Source organism: Rhinatrema bivittatum, chromosome 12 (genome assembly GCF_901001135.1).
Source record: "Rhinatrema bivittatum chromosome 12, aRhiBiv1.1, whole genome shotgun sequence".
In the NCBI taxonomy this organism is placed as follows: Eukaryota; Metazoa; Chordata; class Amphibia; order Gymnophiona; family Rhinatrematidae; genus Rhinatrema; species Rhinatrema bivittatum.
In genome coordinates, this window is record NC_042626.1 from 16184711 (window position 1) to 16208374 (window position 23664).

The window sequence follows — 23664 nt, forward strand, 5'->3', positions numbered from 1 at the left end:
GTTCAGCTTCAACTCTATTTGGTACCTCCATCACTTTTCCTAAAGTGTTTCCCACCGGGCTGTGGGAAATGTGAGACCACTTCATGAACCAAGATCTGTACCTTGTTGTGATGAAAGTTGGACTGGCAGGGAACTTCCTGTTTTTATTGGTTGTTTGCCACTCGTCTTTGAAGTCTGGGTACCTCCCATCCCTAGAGTCTGACAGAAGTCCAATGTCCTGATTGCTGCAAGCAGCAATCTGTTTTTGAGGGGTCAGAGGCTCATAGCACTAGGATCTTTATCTCAGCATGGAAACTGCTTAGTGCTTCTAAGTAAAGGAGTGTTGAGGTTACCTTTTCTATATAGTCTGCAGTGAAGTGTTAAGAACTGAAGCCTTTTAATTCTTTCATGAGTTCCAATGTCTGTGATCAAGATCTGTATATTGGGAGAACACTTAACTACGGGTATTAATTCTCATAACTTCCTAGTCTCCTTTATTGCCTTGTGCTTCAGCCATGCCTAGTTTTGTTTTTGTGTGTATGCGCATCCTTTTTATTCCATGTCGTTTTTTGCTTGATTTCATTTTTAAAATGGGTTGTGTGGTGTTTTCCCATAATTTAAGGGTTAGTTCGTACTAAATGCTGTGACGGTACCTCTATATAATGCGCTTTGAAGTGCCTGAAACACGGGATATAAATCAATCAATGGTTGCACAATCGAGGTTTCTCTAGAAGAAAGAAGGGTCAGTTTTGCTTTAATTTCCCAGTCAAAAAACCCTACCCCAGGCACTACCGTAGTTTGCAAGCTGTGTAAATGTAATAAACCTCCCCAAAGTGTTCGTCTTGCTGCCAAGGAAGTGTCTGTCTCTTGCTTCTCTTCTTTCACGTGTAGTTAGAAGTGAATTGGATGCAGGGGGGAGGAAAGCGCCCGGGCCGCTCCTTCGGCTGGGGGTTTCCTGTCCCGCTGTGCCACTCGCTGCATTTTCGCATTTCTTCCCCCTTTGCCTTTAAAAGGCTAAATGCGCTCGCCTAAATTTGGTCACGCGGCTGGGGAAGATGCCCTGGAATGTCCTCCGCTTTCAAACCGCTCGGGCCCCGCCCCCTGCCGTCGCCGATTGGCGCCGATGCAAACGGGGGGCGGGGCCTCTGGCGAGAAGTTGTACCCAGCGGCGCGTGCTGTCTTCCCAGCCGGGCTCCAAGGAGGCGAAGGCTGCATGGGGCGAGCTTCGCTGCCAGGCTCCTAGAGAGGCTTCCGTCTGGATCTTGCTTTATCTACAGTGGATTGATTTTGTTTTTTTTTAAACCCCCCTTGTTCCTCGGAGCCGTGGTGCACATAAACCCTGCCAAAATGTCCAGGGTAGCCAAGTACCGGCGGCAAGTGAGCGAGGATCCGGATATTGATAATCTGCTCTCCACCCTGTCCCCCGAGGAGATGGAAGAACTGGAGAAGGAGCTGGATGTGAACGATTCGGATTCTGATACCCCCGTGGGGCTCCGCCAGAGGAACCAGACGGAAAAGAAGCAAACCGGCTCTTACAACCGGGGAGCGATGCTGGACTATTGTGAAAAGGAAAGCAAGAGGATGATACAGAGGGAGCAGTCAGTGGATGTAAGTTACCCGCACTGCAGGGCAGAAATCAAGTCAGCTCCATGTGAAGTGCAGAATTTGCCCATTCCTGGCTTTCTAACTTTGTGTCCCAATGTGCTTTGGTGCTCCTTACCCGGTAGCAGGTACTAGGACGGGAGTTAGAAAGTGGGGCTGGACCCAGCTCCCATCAGTTCTTCACAAAAAGGCATTGGATTGGTGTGAGAACACCTGGGGATAGAAGGCAACTTCTCAAAATCATCAGGGATGCCAAATTCAACACCCATTGCCCCTCCCTGGAGATGGTGAAGGATTTCACCCCTTATTGCAGGGGCTCAAGCAGCCACTGTACCCTATGCTGCTGGGGCTCTGCTCTGGGAAACAGGGTTGCCACAGGTGACTATGCTGGAAGGCTGGCGAGGGCATGATGTTGGGTTAATCACCCCTGTGTGTTCCTGCTCCTGCATGATCCCTGGCAGTTGACAGGACCAGCAGTACTGTATGTGTATTAGGCTGCTGCTGTCTTCTCCTTCCCCACCTGAGGTCTCTCTCCAGTTATAATTTGGGTGCACCATGCCGGGATGCAGGCAGCACAAGTTTCTGAGGAGTTAACATTACCAAATGCTGTTCTTCAGTCTATAATCGTACATGTGGCAAAGCTGATAAACGTTCATACCTTTCAAGCATGTTTAACTCTAGAAATTAAATACAGTAAGAGAGAGAAATATTCATCTGTTTTATTTGTTCTAATTGACAAAATCTGAAAACATGTTCTGACAAAATTGTCACTAGGACATCCCTAATCAAGCATAGAGTAGGGTGTGCAAGGGTTTGGTTTGTTTGTTTCATTGATGCCATTTTCTTTGTTCTGTTTTTCCTTTTTCCTTTGGATTATTTTTCCTTTGTTTAAAAAAAAAACAAGGCAATAGCAGCTGGTCCTGGGGCCCCTCTCCCCCTCCTCAAAAACAGCAATTTAGGAAAAATCCTGGTGAGACTTTATTTTTCCTATCTCCCCTACCTACCTGTACCCCCCCCCCCCCCCGCTCGCTCACTATTAAAAGATTCTCCAGATAAAATGGTGCCAGTGGGCCCTGAGGCCAGCGCCATTTTGTTGTATGGCGGGTACCTTTCGTAGGGTGGCACAGAGTCTCCGTACAACAAAATGGCGATGTTCTCAGGGCTCGCCGGTGCCATTTTGAATCGAGTATCAGCAGGGCAGGAGTGTCTGGGATCGCTCCTGTCCTGGGAAGATGCTTCCCACTGCAGCTAAGCTGAGAGTCTGGGTGAGGGGGGGATGGGCCAAAGACCCAGTGGGATTTTGTTTTATTTAGCATTTTGTTTTCAAAATGAAACGAATGCAGATCAGACAAAAGTACATCCCTATTGCAGACCCTTTCTTAAAAAGAGGGAGGGAAGCCTTTCAGGTGACCCATCGGAGTGGTGGTCTTCCTAGTGATAGGCGTCCCCTCGCCACAGGGTTTTCACGAGGGTCTCTGATTACTGATTGAGGATGCACTGCTTGGGATGTCATCCCCAGAACTCCTTCAGATGGTGACCTGAGGTTCTTAGCGTATAGCAGGGATGGCCACAAACAGGCCTGAGGTAGTGAGGTCAAGGACCAATGGAATTCAAAAGGGCATGGGATAAGCAGAAAGGATTCCTAGTGGGTGATGTTGGAAAGGAAGAATAGGGTAACCTGCACAGTGAGGATAAGCCTAGAGACGACTGAGGGGGGATATGATAGAGGTGTTTAAAATCACGAGAGGTCTAGAACGGGTAGATGTGAATCGGTTATTTACTCTTTCGGATAGTAGAAAGACTAGGGGGCACTCCATGAAGTTAGCATGGGGCACATTTAAAACTAATCGGAGAAAGTTCTTTTTTACTCAACGCACAATTAAACTCTGGAATTTGTTGCCAGAGGATGTGGTTAGTGCAGTTAGTATAGCTGGGTTTAAAAAAGGATTGGATAAGTTCTTGGAGGAGAAGTCCATTACCTGCTATTAAGTTCACTTAGAGAATAGCCATTGCCATTAGCAATGGTAACATGGAATAGACTTAGTTTTTGGGTACTTGCCAGGTTCTTGTGGCCTGGATTGGCCACTGTTGGAAACAGGATGCTGGGCTCGATGGACCCTTGGTCTGACCCAGTATGGCATTTTCTTATGTTCTTATAGGAACAAAGGCATGTGTGGGGGGAGGCTTGCCGGGCAGACTGGGTGGACTGCTTTGGTCTTTTTCTGCTGACCTTTACTATGACTACAATGGAGGCAGTGCATGCAAATCTCTCTCCTGCATATTCATTGTGACCGTCCTGAAAACCTGGCCTGTTTGTGGCTTTTGAGGAGCGGAGTTGGCCACTCCTGGCGTACAGACAGGTTTTCTGTCCTTTTTTTTTTTTTATTTTGACCATAGATCTCATTGCCCTTGCTGATGTACAGATGGTGAGGCTCCTTAGGTGTAATGTTTTCACTTGCCGACGGCCCTGTGCTACTCTGCGCGCACCATCTGACGCAGCTCAATCCTCATGTTTAGGCCAAAATAACGACTATTTTTCTGGCCCTAGGAAATCTGCAAAAACCCTTCTATAGTATTTATATACATTAAATTTCAGGTTACAAGACTTACATTTCTTTCTCTTAAATATTATTTTGCATTTGTGTAAACGCATACCAATCACTTTCATGGTGGCTTTTTACACTACATTTCTTAGAACTAGCAGAGGTACATTTTATTTTTTTGCACTATTTTGAGAGTCTGTGAGTCAGAACTACAATGTAGTGGTGATTGCATTGTCTGCATATGCTTTCAAACCACTGTTTGTTTATGTGTACATTCTTCATGCCTTTAGACACATTGTGTCACATGTAAAAAGCATTTTGCCGCGGATTCAACATGGGGGGAAAAACCCTGTAGGAGGTCTGTCTCATATGTGAATCTGATTCAAAATTAGAAAAATGTGCACTTCATTGGATAATTCGATGGACAAGGAAAGAAAATGTGATCACTATTAGTTTTTCAGTCAAAAATTGATATTTAAGAAGAGATTTTAGGTTTATAGTGTTTCATCATATTAAATCATACAATTCATTCATGCTTTGCATAAAATAAGGCTATTTGCAGGATGATGTTGTCCTTGCAGTCCTGATCTGTGCATCCTCTGCTGATATCTGGACACCTTGAGCTGTTTCTTATTTTTATCCCATTGCTTCTGTGGCCATTGATGCAGGGCAGGGGCTGAGCTCGTCCAGAGGACATGGAGCCAGGTGGGGAGCATGATGGAAGATGTTTGCAGTTTATGATGCACCTCTATTCATTTGATCTCCTGTTGCCTCAGGTACCTCCTTAGGCCTTTTCCCATCTTATGTCTATGGGAAGAGAGGAAGCTTAGTACATGAGGCCCTTAGATTGTAAGTCCTAGCAGAGGCCAGGGTCTTACTGTATCGGAATGCTTAGCATTGTGCAGTGCCAAGTATTTAAAGCCACAGGTATCCCTTCCATATAGATTGGCTCGGTGTTACAGCAGTTCCAGATATCTGCTAAATTTGTCAGTAGTCATAAGGTAGGAGAAAAGATATTTATTTTTTAAAAGTCATAAACACTAAGAAAAGCTGCAGTATTGGGAATGTGTGTGTTTGTGATTGCCCCATAGCAAGGTTCAGGGATTTGGAAATGATTTGGCCGTTCTTAAACAGGAAGGTAGTGCTAACATAGAAATATGGGACCTTCTTCAAAAAGGAGTCTGTGTCTAGACAAACGAATCTTTCTTGAGTAAAGCCCATAGCATCTGATGCCTGAAAGCCCACGCCTCTTACTCCTGCAGTAGTGCAGTGCATACTTGATCTCCAGCGCCACCCTGGCCTTCCTGCCATTAAATAGTAATGAGAGGTGGGTGATAAATGGTAGAATAAGACAACATGGAAACAGACAGTGAAGAGGAGAGAGAGGTGCCCAGCTATGGGAGCTGGGTCCCTTTGTAAACTGACTAGGGCTGACCTCCTAAATTTAGGAGCCCATTTTCACTAGACGTTGAGATTTAGGCCCTAAAAAGCGCAAGGTTATGAGGCTGGAGTTAGGAGCCTAGCACTGATTTTCAAAACCGAACACCTACCTGTAGGTGCCGAAATCTAGGCACATGGATTGCAGGCCAAAGTTTAGGTGTATTTGCAACTGAAAAGTTAAACACCTAAATTTGGCTAAAAATCCACCTGAATTTAGATACCGAGCATTTTTAAAAAAAACTGACTCCAAGTTTCTAGCAAAGTTGGAGAAAGAGCAGTGTATCATTAACGGAAAGAAAGCCAGAGGGAGGACTGTGAATACAGGGGTTAGATAAAAAGATAACAACTGCAGTTTTGGAAGGAGATTGCATTCAGGGTACCACAGAGGAATAATGGGAAGATGATGTCTCAGTACGATTATCCTTTGAAAATTGCTTCAGTATATGCTACTGAATTGCCAATAGGTTCTACCTGCGTTAAGTGCACAAAACAGGGGTAATGGGTTTTTGAAAATTGCTAGCAATGTTATGTTACATTTACATTTTCCTTTGAAAATTACCTCCATAACGTATACGTTTTAACTTCTTATAACAGCCTGGCTGAACTGCAAGCATAGTTTGATGTATGCAGCAATTAAACACAAACCTGTTTGCCTGTCAAGCTATACCAATGTCCAGCCATCATTTTCAGTAAGCTGCACCTCCTAGTTCAACTTGTTATACTACCAAGCAGCAGAAATTTCCAACAATAAACTTGTAAAGCTGCTGAAATACGGCAAAGCCACAGGTTCAACACCAGAGTGCTCCTAGGATCATCAGAGGCTGCAGGCTCTGTTCCCTGTGCCCAGATTTAGGAACAACCTATCTAAGCTACAACTTTTGGCCTCGGATTTATGAGGGGCCTCTAAATGCAAAACAATTACAAAATTAAGTTTTACTCTTTTTTTTTTTTTTTTTTTTTTTTTTTTTTTTAAATTTGGTAATTTCATGAGGCCTCTTAAACTTAACATAGCTAAAGGCCCTAGCCTGTTTTAGTCTGACTCTGTCTGTAGTGGAACAGCAAGGAGAAGGATGGTGGGTTCTTGAAACAGCCTCCCAACACAAAGCCATGGTGCCAAAATCAGTACTGGAATTTAAAAAGGCATGGGGACAGGAAGAGCAAATGTAAAAGCCAAGGATGCAAATGCATATTGATGGGCCTATTAGTCATTCCTGCGTGATCCAGAAAGCAAAATGTGCAGCGAAGCCGCACATTTTAATTTCGGCCGGCACTGGGAAAGTGTACAGAAAAGCAGACAAAAAGTGCTTTTCTGTACACCCTCCAACTTAATATCATAGCGAGATTGTCGGAGGCCCCCCCCCCCCCCCCCCAAAAAAAATGTAAAAATCTGCTCGCGGTTGGAAGATGGACGCTTACTTTAGCCAGCGTCCGTCTTCCGAGCCCGTGGCTGTCAGCGGGTTCGAGAACAGACACCGGTAAAATTGAGCGTCGGCTGTGAAACCCGCTGACAGCCGCCGCTTCTGTCAAAAAGGAGGCGCTAGGGACGCGCTAGTGTCCCTAGCGCCTCCCTTTACCACGGGCCCTCGTGCATGCGGGCCGATACTGAATTACGCGTCTGGAGAGCGTGCGCTCGCCGGCTCTCCCCTGCTTCTTTCTGTATCGGCCTGTTAGAGAGGTATTTTACTGGGTTCTGAAGCAAGAGATGTAAACACAGCCAGCTGCATAGCTCAAAATAAATATTATCAAACAGTTGAGTCAGGAACAGAATCTGTGGTAAAATGCCAATTCGTAAACGGCAGAAATAATCCCATCTTTTTTTAAAGCAGGTAGCAGTCGGATGCTTTGGTTACCCTGCATCATGGCTCGAGTGCATCCTTGTATTGTGTATTCTGTCGGGCAGGCGGTGCCTGCGTTGAAAGTCTCTCCAGCCCCAGAGCGTAACTATTGATTCTGACTTTCATTTTTGGGTGGAGAATCGCTGAGTGTATTTAGGGAGTGGTGGTGTGGGCTGTGTGTGTTTGTAACAAGAAATAAAGAAAGCAGCTCCCCTGATATCGGTGCCATTCCTAATATGTTACACTGACGCAGGGCAGTCCTTTTCTGTGTTGCTCTGATCATTCTCTCTCTCTCTCTCTCTCTCTTTAAATAGCCCCGGTTATTCCTCAGTTTTCCTTCTTTCAGCTCAAGCAGAACCAGTGCTGGGCTCCTGGCACCCTGAGCATTCATTTGTAACTATCTAGGCTTATTTTCCCCTGGTTTTTATAGGAATCGCCTCCCTCCTTCACACTCCTAGTCTGGTCATTGGGGCGATGCTCCCCAGACTCTGAGCCATGCATCAGGGCTCCTTCCAGAACCCTGTACCCTGGGCTTTAAGCCATTTTACTGTGCTGTGTGCATCCCGCTCCCTCTCCGGCCTTCTCAAAAGCCAGCCTAAAATCTCCGCCTGGCTCTCTTGATCACACTCATTGATTTTTATCCAGAAACTTTCTAGCTTTCTTATTTTTCCTGTTGGTCTGTCTTGAATAGATTGTAAGCTCTACTAAGAAAAGGGACTGTCTCTTGTGTATCCATCCAGCACTGTGTGTACATCTCCTAGCACTACGGCAATGATGATTACCCTTCATCGTAACTCTCTTCCCCCACCACCTCCACAGGCTGCGAGCGAGGCTTCTCCGTCTGTGATGTGTTGTGGTTTCAGAAGCAGTCACTAACAGTCTTCACACGTCTGTTACTTACTTGGCTCTGACTCCATGCACGTCCCCATGTATGCGTCTGGCAGGGGGAGCTCCATGGAATAGCCCAGCAGCTTCCTCTGCCAAGCTGGGCAAATATTGCGGAGTGAACTGCAAGGTTATAGGATCTCATAGCTCACATGGCAAGACTTGGGCCTATGTGGCGCAGAGGAAGTTGGTGCACTATTAATACTGGGAAAAGAGGTGGGAAGGTATCCTCAAATAATCTGATCCCTCCTGCAGGCAAGGAGTGCCTGACAGGATGAGGTGTAAGCACTGGCCTCTGTTTATATCCTATTTGATGGATTTTGTTGTTAAAGCAGCCATGATGGAAACGCACCCAACTATGTACTTTGTGGGTTTCTAGAAGAGAATCACAGGCTGGAGCTCAGTTTTGTCCTGAGGACTGTGTGTACATTTTTTATTTTTCATATCCACCTATGGTCCTCCAGCCTGTCAGTTTCACCAAATGTACTAAAAACTTGTGTAGGCATTTCAGGAACCCTGGAACACCAAGAATAAAGATTCAAACCAGGAAAAGCTTGCTACCACCAACCTGCTGTGAAACTTGAAGGACAGTTATCCTATGGAAGGCGTTATAAAGGTCAGCCTGAGATGCCTGCTACAAAAAAAAGTCCTCCCCTTCAAATCTGGTTCGGTAGGTGGTGGTGGTTATAGTCATCTAAAGGCAAGGCAAGCATTGAATCTTTCATCATGGCCAAAACCACTGAAAGAAATCCAGCATTGCAGAGAGCTCCTTTAAGAGTGATTTATACAAGGTGGCCATAACCTGCTTCTTAGTTATCAACCAAACATCATGCATTTTTAGCAGCCTTGCAAACTGGCATAGTTGCCATTGTGTCCGCCATGATTGCCTGCTACCAAATGTAGAAAAGCTTGCGCTTTGTAGTACAAAAGCAGTTAACTCCCCACTCTGGACTGGGGTTGATGTAGATTCTTCCAGCGATGATGCCAGCCTCCGGTTGATGAGGGTGATGGCCATGCAGTAGCGCTTTAGTGATGATGATACTGCTAATATGACATGGCCCAGCTGCTAAAGCAACACCATCCTCCTCATTCTTACTCCAGCCTCTCCTATCCTGCACTGCTTTCTTCGCAGAACGGGGGCTCGTTGATCATTTCTCTTGTCGTCATAACTGGGGCTGTTCTGGTGGCTCCGTGGTAGCGCCATGCACTGCGCTGCAGGAGGTCCTCTGTCCAGTGCCCCGAGGGATGCATGCAAAGGCAGCATTCACAGCCCCAAAGGAGTCCTGCTCCTTGTGCAAAGGTGATGCCTACTGGTATGATTGATTATATTGAGTAAGCAGTCTATAAGAATTTTAAAATAAATAAATGGTGGCTGGACTCTGACTCGGTGCTCATTCCTGCAAATGAAGACTCCTGGCACCAGGATGCTAGCCTGGGCTTTAATCGAGTTTGAAGCCGAAAGTAGCAGGAGGAAACTGCAGAGCTAAAAACAAAAAGTCACTGTGGTTGGACCTGATTTATAAAAGCTTTTATTGCTCCAGAGAATGGAAGTAAACAGGGTTTACCCCCCCAACCCCCCCATGCTGAATCCTTACAGCTTTTTTTTTTTTTTTTTTTTGTGCACAGGTTGTGAAGGTGCCAATCCCTTTTGTGGCGTTTTTCCTTCCTTACACATGTATTTTATTTAATTTCTCTTTAGTAAAATGTACATACTATGAGGCAATTAACAAAATAAACAGGCAATAATAAAACCCTACAAAAACAAGGAGAATCTACAACCAACATACAGCTGCTCCACGACATGACAAGGGAACTCCAAAACTCAATATGTATCGGAGAAGGGCGACCAAAATGATAAAGGGGTGACATGGCTCCCCTATGAGGAAAAGCTAAAGAGGTTAGGGCTGTTCAGCTTGGAGAAGAGACGACTGAGGGGGGTGTTTAAAAGGCCCAACGCAAAGTTAAAATTGTTTAAAAGAACAACTCTGATTCTACTTTTCGTTATTATTCTTTAATGTAAATCATATATTGTGTATAAACAAACAGAGCGATACATACGGGAAGCAAAAAAAATACTTACATTATAGTAAATAGCACAGCGCTGGCTCTGTGTACACATTTACATTAAAGAATAATAACGAAAAGTAGAATCAGAGTTGTTCTTTTAAACAGGGGATATGATAGAGGTCTACAAAATCATGAGAGGTCTAGAACAGGTAGATGTGAATCTGTTATTTACTCTTTCAGGACTAGGGGGGCACTCAGTGAAGTTAGAAAGTAGCACATTTAAAACAAATTGGAGAAAATTATTTTTCGCTGAACACACAAATAAGCTCAGAAATTCATTGCCAGAGGATGTGGTTAAGGCAGTTAGCATAGCTGAGTGTGAAAAAGGTTTGGACAAGTTCCTGGAGAAATCCATAAACTGTTGTTAACCAGGTAGACTTTGGGAAAGCACCTACTTATCCCTGAGTGTTAACAGTATGGTATCGATCTATTCTTTGGGAACTTGCCAGGTACTTGTGACCTGGATTGGCCACTGCTGGAAACAGAATGCTGGGCTTGATGGACCCTTGGTCTGACCCACTATGGCAACTTCTTATGTATTTACACAGCTCATTATTCACAATTCGTAGAGAAGACAATTCCACAAAACTGGAGCAACTGTTGAAAACCCAGGCTGTCTCATCATCAATAAACGAGCCTGGTGGATGGATGGAATTTCCAGCAGTGCTTTGCGAGGAGCACACTGCACGTGTGGGTTTGTAGATGTGTAATGGAGCATTGATCCATGGACAGGAGTCCGCTGCCAGTAGTTTGTGTACCAACATTGCAGTCTTATATAGGATCTTTGATTGAATCAGGAGCCTGGCAGAGCACAGGTGAAATATGTTCCTGCATCGAGCTTCCAGAAAGGTCATGCTGCTGAGTTTTTCAGCAGCTGCAGTGTGTGGAGCACGATATGAGGAAGGCCAACATATAAAGCTGTTACAGTAAGCCAAAAAGGCTTTAGTCTAGTTGCCTGTTGATAGCTTAATGCCTTCTTATGATTTTCTAAGAGTTGTACTTTAAGTATTAAGGCTACAAGAGCATAAGGAGGTTGTTAGCCAAAAAAAATGTGTTCAGATTGAAAAACTGAATGTCTCTAATATTTCTTTTGTCAGGATAGACCAAAGAAAGGCAGAGGGCCCAGGACATGCCCAAACAGGGCAGTTTTATCAAAAGCAAAGTTTAGACATCTTCGTCCAAGCGTGTGAGCCGATGCGCTATGATGTGGTATGTCAGACTGAGTCTCCCAGTAGGATCCCAGAGGGTGCTGTGGCTGTTCCAGCAGCTTCTTAACACACTGCCCAGGGGACTGCAGTTTAAAAAGCACTTTCTTTGTGTTTATAAGGCTGTTGAGATCCTAAAATAAACTAAAGAGCTGAATAATAGGGCTCCAATTGTTCTTTTTTTTATAAGGCTCCTTGAAGTTCCAGGGAATTGAATTAGAGATCTTTATAGTGTGTGAAGTGTCCTGAATTACAAAACCTGATCGTGTGGGAAGATAGTGCTGGAATGGAAGGGAGCTGTGGAGCTCCCTCCAGGCAGGATTCACAGTACATAAAACTACTCTGATCCTCAAACTCTCTCTCTCTCTCTCTCTCTCTCTCTCTCTCTCTCTCTCTCTCGCTCTCAAAGCACCAGTAAAGAAAATGTCACCACCTTCCTAAATAAAAATAATGTCTTCTATAGTTAGAAAGTTCTCCCTAATGTATTGCCAAGGGCTGCTTTTCCTACAGTACCCACCTGCCTAAGATTGATGTGCATCTGAAACCAATCTATGTTAAGTATTTATCGTTTCTAATTAAACATAAAACTTAGCCGGTGATCCTGGGCACATTGGCAGCCGCATCAGTTGGTGACTGAATGGCTAAGACGCTGCCCCTTTTCAGGGTGGCTAGGAGTCGGCTGGAAGGTGGATCTTTAGTTTCCTCTCTGCCTATGTAAGCTGCTTTGTCTTCAGTGGAGACGGCAAGCAAATGATCGCCTTCTTTACTTGAATGCCATTCTCGTCTCTTCTGTAAGCTAAACCAGTTACAGAATTAAAAAGAAAAAAGCATGGGATAAACAGAGGAGGAGGAGGATGAAGCGGTGGTGGAATCTGCCCCGAGTAGTGGTTTACAACCCTAAACAGCAGTGCCAGGACCGCGTCGGCCTTCCAAGGCGGCTGCTGTAACATCAGTGAGCATGGGTTTGATTTTAGCTTCCCTAATCTGGGTGACACCGGGGATTATTACAATTTATTAATAAGAGATAGAAGGAGCCTTGGGTGTTCACCTAAGTAGGGGTCTTGTTAAAAGCAAAGCTGAAGATAAGCTCCCATTGCTTTCTTCCCTTTTTGTAAAAACCTTTTCCAGATTTTACCTTAAGTCTTAGGGGTTTTGTTTAAAGGCCAACACTACCAGAATCTCGTGAAATTATTTGCAAGGCTAGACACATGCACAAGCATATTTACCGTTTCTGCTATTTTCGGTGATATATCAAAACAAAAAACAGTTTAGTGTGCAAAGAAGACCACAGTGAGAGTCGTCATAGCCATAGAAAGACAAATATTTCTCACAGACAGAATGGAATTTTATGTCTCTCCTCCTTTGACAAAAAATGTGATCTTTCAATGTGGACAATTTCTGCCCTTTGCCTTCCCTACTGTTGATTTTCAGGGTTGCTTTTCCAACATGTGACAATTGTAAACGGGATGAAAGTAATAGTGATTATCGCCCTGTATTACATGGAAACCTGTGAGCCTATCCAACTGCCTGGCCGATCCAACAAGGGAGAGAGGTGAAACGAAAAACCAATAATAGCAGAAACCTCTTCTGGAACTGAAAAACCCAATACAACTCCAGCACGTGTGCAAACGTGTTCCTGTACCTCTGCATCCTCTCCTACATACAGAAGCAGTGGGAGCAGCCTCTCTTCTGACACCACAGGGATCTGAAAGGCGGACATGATGGCTTGGAATAGATGAAGGCCCAACTCCATTTCCTAGGCATCGTATGCCTGAAGGTTGATTTCTTGGATGTAATGCTTATTATTTAAATAATATTATTACTTGGAAGCTTACATCATTGACACCCAAAAGGTTTTAGAATGATAAAGCCGAGAATCATAGTGAAAACCCCAGAAAGACGTTTCTGTGGTGAAGCAATGCATGAGAGAATCTTACCCTGCTTCGTTGGCCCTGCTGTAGCTGTTCTGAGATTGCGTATATGAATCTTGGACTGAGGAGATGGAGGGAGAGAGAGTGTGTGTGTGTGTGTAAGTCTTGCATTGCTGCTGCCCATGCTGTGCCTGTTCTGGGGAGGCAGTGTTTGTGTATAAATCTTGCACTTCTGCCGCCTATGCTGTACCTGTTCTGTGTAGATGGAAGGGGAGAGTGTGTGTGTGTGAGTGAATCTTGCACCGCTGCCGCCCACACTGTGCCTGTGCTGTGGAGATGGAGGGGGAGAGAGAGTGAGTGAGTGTGTGTGTGTGTGTGTGTGTGTGTGTGAATCTTGCACTGCTGCCGCCCATGCTGTACATATTCTATGGATAAACTGAGTTCAGTTAACAGCACTTTCTTGTGAGCTGCAAATTTTACTGAAATGTACTCTTGTGTGACTGTAAAAAAAAAAAAAAGCCATACCCACTTTTGGGTGTATGCTCGGAGCGTCCGCCTTTTCTACTTGTTTTCTCAGTCCTTGATGCCTGACTGTCAATGAATAATTAGGGGAGGGTAAGCCAGATGTGTGTATTACATTTGAATAAAATTATATTTAACCAAAATCATCTTTTTTCCATATCTCCTTTTATCAAGCAGTTGTGATAGAATTTGAAACGGAGTCTGTTTTCATTTTTAAAGGCTCCTCGTATTCAAAGGCCTTGAGGTATAGCCTCATTAGTTTAGGCCTAATCCAGCGCTGGAACATGAGAGCAGATTTTTCTGTTTCTAGCATTTGGTTCAAGTATGGGGAGACATTTAGGGATTTTATGGTTAGGAAAAGGGATGGTCTTTCCTTATTAAATTGTATTTTAAATGTTAAAAAAAAAAATATCAGAAGATTAAACTTACTTAAAGAAAACATGTTTTAGGAGAATTATAATAGGCAAAACTAACAAAGAGAAAAAACCTCAATAATCCATCAGTGTAAACCCACATCATGGAGAGAGAAATGAAAAAAGAGAAATACAGTAATTCCCAAATATATTTATGGCCCTCCTAACTAGCAGGCTAGATATTCCCCACACGAGCAGATGCAGATTTACTGTGTGGAAAGGCCTCCAACTGCACTGGATCTATAAATGAATATCTAACCCCTAAATGCTCGATAATACACTTGCAGGGGAACCTTAATACAAAAGGAGCACCAAGAGCCAGCACTGTCGGCTTTTCTAAAAGAAAATCTCCCCCTGGATTGTGTCTCCTTCACCACATCAGGGAATATAGAAATAGAACTGCCCATAAAGGGACAGGTTTCAAAGGGAAAAAAAACATGTATCCTCTTCATTAGCAAAGGTTTCCAACAGGGTTTGAGCCTTCTGCATTCTCAGACTCAGAAGTCTGTTCTAAGAAGGCACTTAGATCAGATCCAGGAGAAAAATCCTGAACCTGATTCCCCTTAGAGGCTTTTTAGGAAACGGAGGATACACTTTAGTAACTTCTGGGATCATTTCCTTTGAAACTTTTAAAAATTCAAGGTAGAATTTTTTTTTTTTTTTTAGCATTTCCTTTGGAGTAATTAATGGGCACAGAGGAAAACTAAGAAATCTCAAATTGACGTCTAAGATGATTGCCTACATTCTCCAGTTTTTGGTGTACCATTTGGAGAATTTTAATCAGAGACATCACATTCCTGTAACTTCAAGCACTGTTTTTCCAAAGATTTTATCTTCAGCCTGACTGGTTCAAGAACTTTCTATGTCTGTGAGTGGTCAACTCACAGACATAGAAAGATCTTGAACCAGTCCAAAATGAGTCAAATCTAGTAGTAATTAATTGCTCTAGCTTGGTAACAGCTGCCCACACGGTATCTAGAACTATCACTGCAGGTTTGGTCACCCGGTTGTTGAGAAACCATCCCAACTCCAGGAGATTACGAGAGTAACCCTCCCTTAATAGTCATAGGGGTCTTCCCATCCCCAGTGACAATAGGCTGAGTCCCGTCCAGTGCCAATCCATTGGAAGACCCTCTAGACATACCAAAGATGTTTGATGTCTGCTGTTTAGAAATACTTCATTGTTTGGAAAATTAAAAAAAAAATGTGTGTTGCCAGAGGATGTGGTTAGTGCAGTTAGTGTAGCTGGGTTCAAAAAAGGTTTGCATAAGTTCCTAGAGGAGAAGTTCATTAACTGCTATTAATCAAGTTTACTTAGGGAATAGCCACTGCTATTAATTGCATCAGTAGCATGGGATCTACTTAGTGTTTGGGTAATTGCCAGGTTCTTATGGCCTGGTTTGGCCTCTGTTGGAAACAGGATGCTGGGCTTGATGGACCCTTGGTCTGACCCAGCATGGCAATTTCTTATGTTCTTATGTGTATGAGGTTTTTGGGTTTTTTTTTTAATTTATTAGATTTTACATTAGTAAAATATCAAGCAATAACATACTTGAGTAGAATTATAGGTAATAGAAACTGTACAAATTCAACTATAATACCTCCAGTAAGGGAAAATAAATTCTTTCCATTCCTGTCTATTAAGCCCTCTAAAAGAGATCCAAATTTACACAGCTTCAGGTATACATATACATACAGTATATCAGAACAATAGGATGTTATTAAACTTTAAAGAGATCTAACTCCTTCAAATGAGCGCATTATGTGGTTCCTGGAGATGAACTTAACAATGGTTTTTTCCTTTAACTAAAAATTGCGTAAGCTGTGCTGGTTGTGTAAATATATATGTATTCCCATTAAATTTTATTAAACATTTACATGGAAATTTCAAAATAAAATACATACCAAGTTGCATTGCCTGAGGTCTTAACAAAATAAATTGTTTTCTATGTTTCTGAGTTTGCCGTGATCGATCTGGGAACATCTGAAGCCTACAGCCCAGAAATTCTTTCAACCTATTTAGGAAATATTTTCTAAAAATCCAGTCTTTATCAGACTCTAACATGAAAGTTACCAAAAGTGTAGCAGGCTTTACTGACTCAGTCTCTGATTTTTCCAATATCTCAGAGCTATTTAAACTTAATTCATGGGCTGATTGTAACTCCTGCATAGGAATATTCTGTCCCTGATCTAATCTGGAGATTTTCCTTAATGGAGGAAGGAAATATAATTTGGAAATAATAGGCAAAGTAGCTTCAGGTACAGCTAATACCTCCATCAAATATCTTCTCCAGAGTTGCATTTGTGTTGAAGTCACAAGTTTAGGAAAATTTATACAACAAATATTCTTACTCTTGGAAACATTTTCTAAATTTTCAACCTTAAGTTGCGAACTTTGATTTTCGTTTATCATGGCACAATGCAAATCGTTAACTTTTCCTAGGTCATTCTTAACCACATTCAAAACTCTTTGAAATTGTACATTTTCCAATTCTATATTTTCAACTCTAGTTTTCGTATCCTTCACCATTTTCAATAAAACTTCAGTTTGTGACCCCCATATTCTTATTTAAAGCATTTATAGCCTCCCAAATAAGTTCATGGTAAAAGTCTGAGGCCTTACCAGATCTTTAAATAGTAATAGGGAAGTTTCAATAAAAGTTCTCTCCAGGTCCCTCGCCTGCCACTCCGTTGGAGTTTTCACCAACTTCCTGGTTGTTAATTTGTTCCGCAGGTAGATCCCAATAGACACCATGCCTCATGGGAGATTCTATCTGGCCAACCTCTTCAGGCAGCCTGATATTTCCCTGTTACATCAGGAGCCTTACGCCGGATTTAGTGGTAGCGATCTCCCCTCGAGGGAGAGTGATGTCAACATCTCAGGAGCGTTAGAGGGCTCTTCTTCACCCCTCTTTCTGCTCAGCGAGTACTCTACCTCTAAATTCATCCTACGGAGGATATGAGCGTCCATTGAGCCCAATGTTGGTGTGACCTCTGGAGCGTCCGAGGCTTGCCGCTTCTTGGCCCTCCTTTTGCGGGCAGAATGGGGCATTTATAGTTAATTAAATCACAGGAAAAAGGATGCTCAATTCCGCCTTGTCGCACTCAACTTGGATCTCATGAGTTTTTAATGATTAGATATTTATTCTTTTTGCTATGGCTTTACTATTATGATTGATGTTTTATATTTCTTAATTTTGTTGTTTGATGTTTTATGAGGCATGGTAATTCTGTTTTTCATCGTTGGTTTCAGTTTCCAGTTTGGTTTTTGTCTGCATGTTGCTATTTATACATTTTTATGGTCACTTTAATCGGTATTTAAGGTGAGGGATTCTGCTAGGTAGTCTGTAACCTCTGTGCAGGGATCTATAGCGGCCTGGCCTGTTCTGTTTTCCTATTGGCGAGGAGGGGGGAGGGAGTGGGACATTTTTCTCTTCTCCCTTTTATAATTTTGTTTTATGTGAGGAAAAATATCAATTTCAATCATTTTTACATAACTTTTGAATATTTTAACTGAACATTGTCAATTAAAGAGAATATTCAAGAGTTGCGTGAAAGGAACCCGCTGGATCAGGATGCGGATCGGCTTGCAGAGTTACCTACCTCCGACTTTTAACCACTTCAAAAAGGTTGCCTTACCCTTGATGCAAAGGGTTAAGTGAGAATTGGGGAAAAGTTGAAGGGGAGCAGTAAATAGTAAAACAAAGAAATCATAAGTTTCTGGGATGGGTTTTAGGGGAAGAGGGAGGGAGTTTAGGTAGGGGAGGTAGGAAATGGGGGAAGGCCCGATTTCGTCGCCACGAATAATTTACTAAACCCCCCCCCCCCCCGCGTGCTGCCCGCCCATGCGAATTATAAAATATAGTGCACATATGCAAGTGGCCCATGGATTTTATAACAAACGCGCGCTGGCACGCACATGTTATAAAATCTGCGCGTCCATGTGCACCTTTTAAAATCTCCCCCAAAGTGTGCCGTTCCTCACAAGGAAGCTCTTGGTGAATGCTGACTCCTTGAGGCTGTGAACGGGTAATGTGGTACATGTGAAATTGTGCTTTAATGGGATCATTTGCCTCCAGTGCTGGGATTCCAGACCAAGGAGCTACAGAGTCTCCTTCTCCTTTTAAGGGAACAGCTGTACAAATCCAAGGATTGCAGTGTCCTGCAATGCAGAGTGACACTAATTTTACTCTATTTAGAAGGAACTTGGAATCATTTCAGTTTCTGGTGATTACTCAGCCTCATGCTCTGAGGCCACTGGCTGTTGTTGTTCCTCATTAATTGTAGTGACAGGGGAACTCTCGTTGTATAAAGAGGGGACTTTCAGGTGATGTTGCTTTGGGGCTTATGTATTAATGGGCATTAGAGTTTGTGGTGTGTGTTCAACGCGGATGTTAATGTGAGCATCAGCTAATGCCCATGTAGGAAGTGCATTAACTTGCACACTGTGCTTATGCAAGTGCCGAAAATGAATTAATTTAAAGGGTTTGTAAGGACCGGTCGACCCATCCATTCTGCCCAGTTGTCGTCTTCTCTGGTTCTCTACCTCTTTGGGTAGAAGAGCGGTGGTGATGGAAATTTTGAAACTCCGCAGGCTGCCCTCAGGCTCTTGGATCCTGTGAGCCAATGTTCAAAAGGAACCTCCCCAGAAAATCCCATGGTGGGGGCCACTTGCTGTGGCGATTCCTTACCCAGCCTGCAAATTGGGGGGGGGGGGGGGGGTAGGATTGGAAAACAAAATCCCTATGCCTACTTTACCAGGCTCTAACGCCATCCCCAGTACCATCCTTTATCCCCCACAGTAGGGAAGGGGGGAGAAATCTTCAAAGGGTTTTTGCCTCCAGGTAAACATCCATTTAGCCAAAGAAATTGCTGTGAATTTTGCCCCCATAAATTGGCTTTACTTAAAGCAACACTAATCTCTTCGCCACCCCATCCCCACCATCCATCCTGTTCCAACCATTGACCTCTCTATTTGACCCCAAATATTTACAGATTCTGTTGTAGTGCTGGCCTCGGTTGGTTGACCATTCCAGGTCTTGTTGTCTTCCTCTTTGGTTTAGTTTATTTAATAAATGTATTCTTTTGAACAGAAAAAAATGGTGGATCACAAAGTTTGTCTCTCAGCCTTTTGTGTTAAGGCTTGTGGGCCCATAGGCATAGATTGCTTGCTTAGTTTGGAGGGCAAAGGGTAGGGAGATTGTATCGGTAGGGAGGGTAGCCAGTTCAGCAACAGAGCCTGAGGCATATGCCCCCCCCCCCCCCTCACTTGTACATGGGCTGGAGAGAGAGCCAGTATGTGCTACTCCCACTCCCTGCATGGGCCCCATCTCCTCCTCGCTTCCACACTGAGCTCCTTCTGGCTCACGCATCTTAACAACAAACTGACTCCCACCAGGTCTGGGGAAGGGTGGTCTCTGTAGAGAGGAAAAGGGGGGGGGGGGGGGGAAGCTGGCATCCCTACACTTATAACTGTGCTGCCTATACCTCTACCTCCCTACAACTTCTCCTCTCCCTCCATCCCCCCACTGCACCCCCCACAAATTAAGCAGTCAAATTTCTCCTTTACTTGCCTAATGAAGCGAGGTCATGGGGGGAGATAAGAGAAGTAATGAGGAACTACAGAGTGAAGGTGCTTAGGAGAAACTTGAATTGTAATAGGAAGTGATTTGGCCTGCCTTATGATGTTGATCAAGGAAGCCTGAGCTGAGACTCAAAACCGGGAATCTTATGGAGCATGTTGCATGGCTTTCACAGAATTATAGCGCTGATCCTCCCAATCTTTTACTTATTTTTATATACCGACATTCGATATGAGATATCACATCGGTTTACATGCAGGTACTGTAGGTATTTCCCTATCCCCAAGGGGCTTCCAATCTAAGTTTTGTACCTGAGGCAATGGAGGGTAAAGTGACTTGCCCAAGGTCACAAGGGGCAACAGTGTGACTTGAACCCTGGTCTCCTGGTTCGTAGCCCACTGCTCTAACCACTAGGCTATTTCTCCTCCCCTTATTATAATAATTAGGAAGACTAACCTAACCTTTCAATTTTACACCAAATCAGACGTATTTCTTGCCTGTTCCATAAATTCCTGTCTAACTCTCCTTTTGAATTCCTTTCTATAGGACATCAAAGACCCTAAAAATCTGGAAGAAAGAGGCAAAGCTCCTTGTCTGAAAGATTTGGGCAAAAAACGGGGCTCAGATTTGAGGAACGAACAGAAAAAGGAGGAAAGCAGCCTCCGAACAAGCCAAAAAGAGAAGCTTGGCCAAGTCAAATCAAGGGAGGATAAGAAGCTTAGGGCCTCTGACAGGGCCCCACCTGAGAAGCCCTTGGAAAAAAAAGATAGCAAAGACAGGTACCTTAAAGCCTCAGAAAAAGCTCCAGGGGAGAGAGCGCTGGAAAGAAAATACAAGGAAGACATTAAACCCACGGAAAAAGTTAAAGCCGAAAAGCCTCTGGAACAAAAGAGTGTGAAAGACAGGTACCTGAAAGCCACAGACAAGAGCAAAGACGCAAAGCCCCTGGAAAGAAAGGAAACTGGAGATAAATATCGTCAGGACAAATCTGAAAAAAGCCTGGAAGACAAGCGCTCTACGGTTAGCAAGGGAGGACAAAGTGAGACACCTACTGAGAGCAAAATCTCAGAAGAAAAGGGGTCAACAACAAAGGACAATAAAAGCGGGCCTTTAAAATCCAATAAAGCCATTACAGATGAGAACAAGACACCTCCAGTGGATAAGCTGAATGCAAAACCTGAAAAGTCGCCAGAGAATAGCCCAGAAACACCGGCAGAGGACCTGACCAAACAAGAGGAAGAAGCAGCTCCTAGTATATTTGATGAGGACCTGGAAAAGGTGAAGAACAACGACCCAGAGCTGACCGAATTAAATGTCAATAACTCAGACTGTATCACCATTGAAACCCTGATGAGTTTTACAGAAGCCTTGGAGTTCAACACCGTGGTCAAAATGTTTGCCCTTGCCAACACGCGTGCTGATGATCACATAGCCCTGGCCATCGCGGCCATGTTGCGCTCCAACAAGACAATTACAAGCATCAATCTGGATTCCAATCACATCACAGGCAAGGGGATTCTGGCCATCTTTAGAGCGCTTCAGCACAACACCACCTTGACGGAGCTGCGTTTCCATAACCAGCGGCACATCTGCGGAGGAAAGACCGAGATGGAGATTGCCAAGATGTTGAAGGAGAACACCACCTTACTAAAACTGGGCTACCATTTTGAACTGGCAGGCCCGCGTATGACGGTGACCAACTTACTGAGTAGGAATATGGATAAGCAGAGGCAGAAGCGACTGCAGGAGCAGAAGCAGGCTCAGGAAGGGGCAGAGAAAAAGGATTGCCTTGAGGTACCAAAGGTGGGAAGCATGCAAAAAAATTCTCCTAAAGCTTCTCCCCTGTCATCTCCAAAATCATCCCCATGGTCTTCCCCTAAATGCACTCCCAAGAAGGGTGGAATCCCAGCTGCTCCTCCCCCACCCCCACCTCCCCTGGCCCCTCTAGCTCCACCGTTGATTAACGAGAACATCAGGAATTCCCTCTCTCCCGCATCTCAGAGAAGAATGGTGGACAAAGTTGCTCCTTCTGAGAGAAACTCTAGAGACCAGCTATTGGACGCCATTCGATCCAGCACCATCAAACAGCTGAAGAAGGTATGTGAGATGGAAGTGTGGAAGGATCATTTTATTTATTTATTTAAAAGTTTTTATATACCGCACTAGGGGTAGTAGACTATCCATCTTAGCGGTTTACATCATAAAACATACATAATATCGGACATACCGTAAAATTACAAACTTTACATTCACTTTACAACTGGTTATCAGTCAATGTCAGAGGATTAGAAAACAGAAGTGATATAATTCATTCTGATATGTTGTAGGCATAAGTAAATAAGTACGTTTTTAAGGCTTTTTTAAAATCATTGCGATTTTCTGTTAACCGAATGTACTCCGGAATAGAATTCCATAGAGTAGGACCTGCAATCAAAAAGGCTCGTTTTCTGGTTAGGGCTAGACTTGCAACTTTTACTGTAGGAATTTCCAGCATGCATTTATTCATAGATCTGAGTTGTCTGTTTGGTTTATATAGTCTCATTGACTTAAATGCTTTATATTGGAGGCCTTGTGTGTGCAAGAAGTGATACGGAAAAGTTAAGTTCTTCTACCAACCTTGGTAACGAGGGGCACTCGTATAGACAGGTGCAAGGTCCCTGTAATCATCACGCCCCAGGTTGCCACATTCACAGTATATTGCAATTTGAAGTGCAGATGCACTCAAATATATTCACATTTTTTTTTCAAAATTATAAAGTGCAGAAAGCTATTGATTAGGCAGTTGAAGATAGAATAATTATTTGCCATCATATTTAGTAACTGCTGCTCTGTGCAGGTTACCTCAAGCCTTCTGTTATTTCACCTGAACGTGGTAATACTTCATCCTGTGAGTCCCTTCAGTATTGACCAGTCCAGTAACTCCCTTAAATGCAGTCCATCCAGTGCAGGCCATGTTTCCACAACATCCGTCTGCGTCAGGGACGTATTTACGTTGGTTGCAGCTGTAAAGCTCACCCTTGAGAGTTCTAAAGCAGAGTTAAGCCGCGTGGGGGTAAGATTCTTCTGTTGATGAATGTATGATAGGTCCTAGTGCTTGCAGGGGCTGAGGCTTAATAACTTTGTGAGAATTGAACCAATGCAAGGGCTCCTCTGCTGAAAGGAGACGGAGTTATATGAGATTATTTCTTTCCCCGATAGCTTAAATCTCTTGGATTGATGAAAGAAGATCAGAATAGAGCAGGGGTGGCCAACTCCAGTCCTCAAAAGCCACAAAACAGGACTAGCTTTCAGAGAGATATTTGCATGCTCTGCCACCACTGTGTGCAAATCTCTCTTGTGCATATTCATCGTGAATATCCTGAAAATCAGGCCTGTCTGTGGCTCTTGCGCACCGGAGTCGGCCACCCCTGAAATAGGGTCTTAAGGAATCAGGAGAGGTGGCGCCCAGAGAGGGCAGCAGGAAGTAAAAGGGGAGGGAGAGGGAAGAAGCCTTGCAGACAGACGGAAGGAGACAGAGATCCAAACATATGAACTTAGGAAAGGGGAGAGGGAGACGGATGCAAGGATTGCAGGAGGAAGATAAAGAGAGAGCTTCACAGATGATGGGGGGGGGGGGGGGGGGGGAGAGAGAGAACAGCTCCTCCTCCCATCCAAGTAACTTTTGAGCCAATATCCAAGTTCCTGCCAATGTCTGCCACAGATAGTAGAGCACCCAGTAAC

The 23664-nt window shown here is 43.9% G+C and overlaps 1 protein-coding gene across 1 annotated transcript in view; it reads left to right on the top strand.

Moving 5' to 3' along the window:
* The first annotated feature begins 1137 nt into the window (after nt 1-1137).
* LMOD1 (leiomodin 1) overlaps nt 1138-23664 on the top strand; it is a 29083-nt gene continuing 6556 nt past the window's right edge. Inside the window, exons 1-2 of the mRNA XM_029572690.1 lie at nt 1138-1587; nt 20491-22041. Coding sequence (XP_029428550.1) covers nt 1327-1587; nt 20491-22041 — 1812 coding nt within the window. The 5' untranslated portion in view covers nt 1138-1326. The remainder of the gene's footprint in view (nt 1588-20490; nt 22042-23664) is intronic.